This window comes from Echinococcus granulosus (assembly GCF_000524195.1).
Source record: "Echinococcus granulosus chromosome Unknown EG_S00061, whole genome shotgun sequence".
Taxonomy (NCBI): domain Eukaryota; kingdom Metazoa; phylum Platyhelminthes; class Cestoda; order Cyclophyllidea; family Taeniidae; genus Echinococcus; species Echinococcus granulosus.
The window spans coordinates 434,280-441,928 of NW_020170441.1; the positions used below are offsets into that span (position 1 = coordinate 434,280).

General features: G+C 44.0%; 2 protein-coding genes across 2 annotated transcripts in view; one reads left to right on the top strand and one right to left on the bottom strand. All coding sequences in view use genetic code 11, as the record gives it.

The window, feature by feature from the left end:
* Positions 1 to 1,531: 1,531 nt before the first annotated feature.
* EGR_06681 (Arginase-2) lies at positions 1,532 to 3,278 on the bottom strand (the record flags this gene model as incomplete). The annotated part of the gene is made up of 6 exons (XM_024495930.1): positions 1,532 to 1,650; positions 2,129 to 2,265; positions 2,351 to 2,458; positions 2,511 to 2,567; positions 2,642 to 3,014; positions 3,137 to 3,278. 6 exons carry the CDS (start codon positions 3,276 to 3,278, stop codon positions 1,532 to 1,534), a joined length of 936 nt encoding a protein of 311 aa, XP_024349696.1.
* Positions 3,279 to 6,326: 3,048 nt separating this feature from the next.
* Positions 6,327 to 7,649, top strand: part of EGR_06682 (hypothetical protein) — a gene marked incomplete at both ends in the record, with an annotated part of 3,548 nt that continues 2,225 nt past the window's right edge. The window contains one exon of the mRNA XM_024495931.1: positions 6,327 to 6,567. Within this exon, the coding sequence (XP_024349697.1) occupies positions 6,327 to 6,567 (241 nt within the window). The remainder of the gene's footprint in view (positions 6,568 to 7,649) is intronic.

The following is a 7,649-nucleotide window of genomic DNA, read 5'->3' on the forward strand; positions in this document are numbered from 1 at the left end:
ATGGGAGGGATCGTGGGCTTTTAACAAAAGCGAAATGAACAGGATTTCACGAAAACGATGTGATTGTCGAAAGCGTTGAGACCGAGGGGCCCATAAATTAAGTATGCAACCTAAATGTGCTTCATTCGGTTATAATTCAGGTCACAGGCTGTAGCCTGTGAAGAAATTGGCCTCACAATTTGGATTGAATCATTGGGCAAACAGTTTCCTCGAACCTCTTTCCGTTCTAAGCGCCCCTCGAAGATACTTGTAGGAAATGCTCCGTTCATCCAGAATGGAAAGAATTTTCTGGAATGTTTTGGTAAGATGCTAGATTCATAGTAGAAGCGTATATTGTTGGGCCTTTGTTCGGATTAATTACTTCCCAGTTCCAAGCACAATGTTTTGAGATGTACACACAACTGCCATTAGTCGCACGGCGGTAAATATGCTAGCCTAAGGTTCGGGCTGTCAACTTCACATTTGTGAACATCTAGTATTTAACTAAATGGCTACAACTTGTATAACATCCTTTCTGTGGTGGGAGGAGCTCCTCATGACTCTTCGAAATTGTAGGAGATTGTGTAAATTTACCAGGTTATAGTTTTGTAACTCCTGATTTTTCGACACTATTGAAAGTTTAATATGTCTGCTGAGAATTTGAACGCGTTGATTTTCTGCTTTTTACATATTTTTAAACCATGGTGATACCGACGTAACTTTTCAGGGAATGGTCGAAACCCATCGATGGGCGCTTTGATTCTGCTGCTTGCAATGGGTACAGAGAGCATTACCAAAGCATATAAATGGAAAATATGGTGGCTGCAAATAATGTACCACTAAACCATCCTGCATGTTCTTCTGTCATTGATCACGCAGTGCCGCCTTCTACACTTGCAACCAGGAAGTGACAGAATTGGTCTGGGTGCATTTCCCGACCAACCTGCCCTACCGCCAATACTTAAAATAGTAGTTTTGCAAGGTTATTGAAACGGGATTTAATAAATCTCACAACCATCTTGTCGTAATTTTATTACTACTACGGTGTTAAGTAGTCTGATTATGACTTTTTTTGCTTTGTCGAGCCAGATCCCTCTACGCGAGTCGAGTGCTCTCCTCTGAGCAATGGTGTTGAATTGCGGCGATGTACTTTCAGATGCTCAACGACTTCATAGTATGGAATTTGGGTGGAGCTTGGTAGTTTTCGATAAATTTTGCTTCGAATTTCGTCATTAGTTTTCTTGTCTCAAGGGCTGTAGATGAAGCCAAGTCATATAACTGATATATTATCCTAATTACGATCCGCGGATTCTGTATGTATATTAGCTGTTGGGGCAGACTTGAACTTTAAAAAGGCATTTGATCTGCCTACCTGTGCATGTGACCTGCCTTCTCATGCACGTGCTAAATTTCACAATGTTTAATTTCCATGCCTTTCTTATTTCAATATGCCAAATTTCAGAATTCAAAATATTTTTAAAGAGCACGCAATCAACTTAAAGGTAAACAGTCGTTGCTGTTATGCTACAATTAACCGGCATCGTATACTCGTCTAGTCCAAAAGCAGAGCACTTTTGATGAGCTCAACAGCTGAATTCACCGTCGTTTTTGCCTCTTTAGGGGATCCGAGCGACGTGTTGACCTCGGCCAGAACCATAGATCTCAAATGACCTAAACCACGAAGAAGAAGGATTATTTACTCACCTAAATGGAAGAACATGTGCAAGAAACCCACAACTACTCTGTGAACCTCCACTTTTTGTACATGATTTGTTTTTTGTCACAGCGGACTCCAATGGCGCTCTCAGCCCCACAATGCGTTAGAAGCCTAGCTCGCTTTATGCTGCTTCGAGCTGTTTATGTCACTCATTTACGTCACTAACGGGAAACCACAGCTCTTTACTAAACACATTATTGAAACACTCCTAGTGCAGCCTCTGAAGAAAGTTTTTAGCTAACGATATCGACCTGGTATTTGCTAATGGCAAAAAGGAGTCGGAAACATTAAATATTGCTTTCCGTCCCAGGATGTAGGAGTTTATTCTGTACTAGTATCACATAAATGTACTCAAATTCTTTTGTTTCGGCCATGTGGAGGTTATTACAGTCAACGAATTTAAGGTATTGGTTGCCTAAAATATCAACTTACCCGTCTGAGCAAGTACCTTGCAAATATACTTGCCCTCCTCCAATGAGAGACCGCCGGGAACGGGGGTTCCTGTGCAAGAAGCGTATTTGGGATCCAATGAGTCAATATCGAAGCTCAGATGGACTTGAGAATTGGGACTGCAGAAAAAAGGAACTGTTTTAGAAGGGCAATTTTATATTCTGCAGCCTTCAAGTAGGTGCATGGCTTTCAATGATCACTCACCTATATCGGAATATGGTTTTCAGCGTGATTTCCATGACTTTTTTGATGCCCAGTTTCCTCACGTCTTGCATATCGAAATATGGAACATTGAATTCCTTTAGGAAACCTCTAAAATAAGGAGTGGTCAATTATATGGGTGGATTTAAAAGGTTTAACTTACAGTTCTGGTGAATCAACGTCTCGAAGCCCGATGTAGAGCAGTTGATTTGGACTAAGACTGAAAATATAAATGGAATCAATTAGCGCCAATCAGGCCAGTAATGCAAATTTAAACACAGACCTCAAACATACACTGATTTGATATTTTCAAAGCCGTGTGTTTGTGGAATAAGTTTGTTTGTTTCGGTGAGGACAAAGGAGACGGGCATGCCGTGAGTGTGCCGTGAAGCAGAGCTCTGGGGTGTGTTGATATCAGCGTGGGCATCAACCCAGACAACAAAGGAATTGGGGAAGGTAGTGAAGTGACCAACAATCGACCCGCTTCCGATACTGTGGTCTCCACCCAATATAAGCGTCATGTCATTCTCACTCACGCTTTTCTCCACTAACTCTTTTAACTCTAAAGTAGTTTTCACCAGTGCTTGCTGGTTCTCGCAGTTCAAAATCACATCCGATTCCTGATCCTTTGGTTGAGTAATTTCTCCGTAATCATTCACCTTTGCTCCTAGCATTCAGAAAACAACTTAGCAGCAGGTAATCATCGAGAATTTAGATAAATCATAGATGGTACAAGGATGCAGCAAAAAAATGAAGAGGAAGGTTAAACCAGCCTAGCAGACAACTCACCCAGTTTCTCCAAGAGGTCTTGAAGACCACCTTCTCGAATTTGCTTCGGTGCATTCTGGACTCCATCCTTTGGTTGACCCTTATCGACAGCCGCTGCCACGATACCTAGAGAGGAGACGCGACTCCCGAAAATGTTCTCCATGCCACAAAACTGTTAATGCGTTCAATGGCGGTTGTGATCGTGTTTTATACTTTACGCGTCTCTGCACCGTGTGTGAGAATGCACGCACGCATGTGAGAGGTCATTGACATTCACGAGGTTGCGATTGTGCTTGTTGATATGCCCGAGAAGATCATGAGCCAGGAGCGCGTATGCGTTAAGCTTAAAACCAGACACTCGTTTATGTGATGTGATATCACGAACAATGGAACAATATCGATTCCGAGACTGCATTGGAGCGCATGCTCACGACTCCGTTGTGCCGATAGGTGTAGCACCGTCACACACATGGGTGATGGCGGTGGCTCCACTCAAAATAGCCGCCAATCGGAAAGCCCGAGGCCGGCGAGGGACGAGATACCGCTTAATGGAAACGTGTGACCACGCTGAAAACTCGGTAGGGTCAGACTGGTTGTCTGATCAAAGAGTGAGTACATGAAGATTGGCCATGACTGACAAACGGCTAGGTGCTTCTTAACTATACACTACTGTTTTATCAAGCCTGTTGGGTCAGACGCATGATCACTTTCTCCCTAAGGTTTGCTGCCCCGCCTTAGTTGTGTATCATCGAGGAAACTGCACAATGAAACATCTGCCAAACGCAATTAATAATTTAGTGGCTTTGAACGGTGGCATTTGATATCGGAAGTTTGGCTGATAGATGATTTTGCCCCATATCAATGGGAAAATCCAGTTTGTGCCTAAGTAGGAACCTCTTATCATCATCTCAGCAGTGGCAGAAGTTAGTAGCAACCTCAGTCTTCAGCCACTAATGTTTATTCCAAACACTTAATCACATTATGATAAGTTGTCAGAAGTAGAAACTATTGCATATCAGCACGGATGTAGTGGTATCTCAGTGCATTCATTCTATTGTGGGTTTTGAGTATGGAATTTCACGGAGCATAAAAGGAACTTTTCATTCTTTTTTAATACAAACGATAAATTAGAACGTTAAACCTGCAGAATGTTCTGACTGATGAGGAGAGTGTTTTCATTAATTGATCTTGAAGGTTCAACTGTCCAAACGTCTTTTGGTCCATTTATCTCTTTCTTGCGCCCTGTTAAAAAATCACATTGTTTCCGTCGCCTTCAAAATATCCTTGCTTTAGCAATCTTGAATTACGGCTCATGAAATGCTTATTATTATCTTCAGTAACCGACTGAATTTACACCCCGTTCCGAATCGGTGCGAATTGAATAGTGTAAATGATCTTGGCTAGGAATAATACTAAATTTGTCAGATGCGCACTTCCTGTTAAGGGATATGTGTTTCATAACGAGGGTGTGGAAAGAAAACACTAGTTCCAAAGCTGCCACCACTTCCGGAAAAGTTGTGAGTTTAAACGAAGTAGCTCAACATTAGACAGCCAGATGTATAATTCATTCAGTGTCTTTCATCTTACGCCTATTCAAAGTCAGATTAGTTGGATCGTATGGTAGAAAAAAAAACCTATACTTACAATTGCCTTTTTTAAAGTAGATTATGCTAGGCAGTGTGCATTTCTACTCGCTCTCTACCCCATCACAATTCCGGTCACACCACTTTGCTGCTACGGTCACAGACAAGACCAGCGAAGCGTTAGTTAACCGTCACCCTCCGCCTCGACTCTAGCTCCAATTGCTCTTCCTCGGCCTCAAAATCTTCATCCAAGTTTAGGTGGGGGTATGCTTCAACAACCATAATGCAGGCAGTGATAAGATAATCTCAGCTTGGTCTGGAACCTATTCTACCAGAGAACAACCCCGAGTACCACCCACCACTCCATAACCACCCTTTGCAGTTTCTACATCAAGGGATTATCCAAAATGCTTCATTTGTGTGGCATCCAGCGATCCACCATATGAGCCGAACAAGCAGGTGCAGGCCCATCCACGAAGTCAAATTGCCACAAATGCTGGCGTATTCGTCCACCAAAATAGGCATTGCACATCCACTTGCCTCGCAGGGCCAAGTTATGCCAAAAACACAAGTTGCAACACTTCTGCCACTCAGCTGCCACAGGCGAACAAGGCGTGACCAAATCCGCAGAAGCATTCAGCCCGACTACTCTGCAAGTGTGGTGCCCGCATCAAGAGAGCACAAAGTCCTGCCGATTTACTACGTAGGTCCACAGTTGGCTCTGCTGCGACTGCGTTTGCACGCTTGATGTACACTTCCACACGTCACTGTGACCTACTTTACACCTGCACTTAGTCAAAGCATTCGAGCCAAAAGAGCTGCGTGGTGGGATAAGGTGAGGTAAGGTGGGGTGGGGTAGGTTGAGTAGGCTGGGGTATTTTGCCAGTGACCGGAATGCTCAGAGTAATGAGTAGTTACGGGCATCCACAAAAGCCATTGGAACGCGATAATTATACGGTGGTGGGTAGCTGTTGTAAGTAGCTCAGGTGCGAGCGTCTCTGTGGTGTCCATTTCCATCACCTTTGAGGCTGCCCCCATACGCTCACCAACAGGCTATAATTTGCACCTCTCCAAGAGCTACCATTAACGCCAAGTGGGTTGGTTGTTCTAGGGCTCCACTCTCGTGCCTGTGACTAGCTATGCTTGTGGTCCTGGTAATCGCAGATTATTACTGCAACCTGCTCATTCTCCTAATTGGTCATTCATCTGCACACCCACTTGTGGCTCTACTCCTAATTCGGAGACCTTGACCACGCAGTTCAAGCCATAGACACGTAGGTAGGTGAATTGATAAATGTAGGGATGAGTATATAGAAGTAATTTCAGAGGTTAAATAAGCGAATTGAGAGGCTGGTGTTCGTGTGAATGTCGAAGGGTGTTTTGAGACAGGTGGGAAACTTTGACTACACAATTGTTGTCGTAGCCAAAGCGGATCTTCACACAAAAAGTGGTTTACTCTGAACACTTTTGAGTTTCACAGATCTCCCACACGCACACTCCCATGAAACAGCCTTCACACAGAATAAAGGCAGGGGCTACGAGCGACGATGCTATTGTTATAATTGCAGACAGGAAACAATGAGGAGGGTGGGGCTGAACGTGGGACTTGTCTAGATTAGAGGGAGAGGATGCGTGCTCTTGTTCTCCTACCTCACGCCTCGCCATTGTTTACTGCTGCTTCTGCTGATGATGATGAAACAACGCAATTAATAATCATGCCTGTTTGTTTGGCGAAAGATGAAAGAGTGGCACATTCTTGCCTTCTTTATGGGCAACTTGTTGCAGTCATCTGGACATCCACACGTCCTTTTGCTGCTTTGAGCACCTTTCGTGTGAAATCAAACCACCACATCCGATATAAATGGGATGGTGAGGTGGGATTCTTAGCACTGCACAAGCAGGCATTTTGATGAAGCTGTTGCTGTAGTTGTTCTTAGAAGCAGAGGTTGATGGTAGACTTCCACTCCACCCATCTTAAGCTTTCCCACTTCACCATTAAAGCATGGCAACCACCCTGGAAGTCCGTTGTGCTTGATGCCCGATATCCCAAACAGGCACCACATGACTAGCAATTCCCGCAAGTTTCGGTACAGCTGGCTGCAACGCCCAGTTGCAGCTGGTAGGCACATGCCAAATCAAATACATGCGATTGTTTGGATACATTGCACAGCACAAATGTGCGTCCTCTATCAGTTGAGAACAGTATGGCACGGTGCCCTTTACTATGCACTGCACCAATTTCCTGCTCTTCCGAACAGTCGACGCACAAAGTGTCGGTTGACGATAATGTGATTCGAGGTTGTTCGCTTCACAAAATGAGTTCGGCTCAATTCGAAAGCTGTAGAATCAGCGTTGAAATAGTTTGTCGTTTAATTCTGGTAGCTAAACAACTAACACTAGGTGTATCATGCTCAGAAAAAGACCTTCTATTCTCGATCGTGAGGAAATATGCCACCAAGGCTGTGAAGGTTAACAATTGAATCCCATCCACATGCATTGGCAGAGGTCAAGAGGCTTAAAAGACAATGATTGTCCTCCCACCTCCCCCACTTTACTCTATAAAATGCGCCGCTACTATTTGGATTGTGTGCCGAATGCCTAACTGACTTGCGATGAGAAATGACCTTCTATTTCAATGTCAAGTGAATCGACAAAGTAGGGGTATCCCCCAAACTATTCATCCATTCCTCACCCCAACACTTCTGAGCCACACATCACTCCACCTTCATCCCCATCCTCATGGCAGAAAGATAAATTCACGCCGTGTACTCTCTGGTGCACTGTGGACCCAATTGTTCACCACGAAGTCCTCACCGAAGGCCTCACCAAAAGCCAGACTTTTGGAACTGGAATCCACTCACTAGATACGACGAAACTCGAGGGTGTTGCTGGAAGCTTCTTCTCTGCAAAACGCTACAAGTAGTCAATCATTTGGAAGAAATTCCTATTCT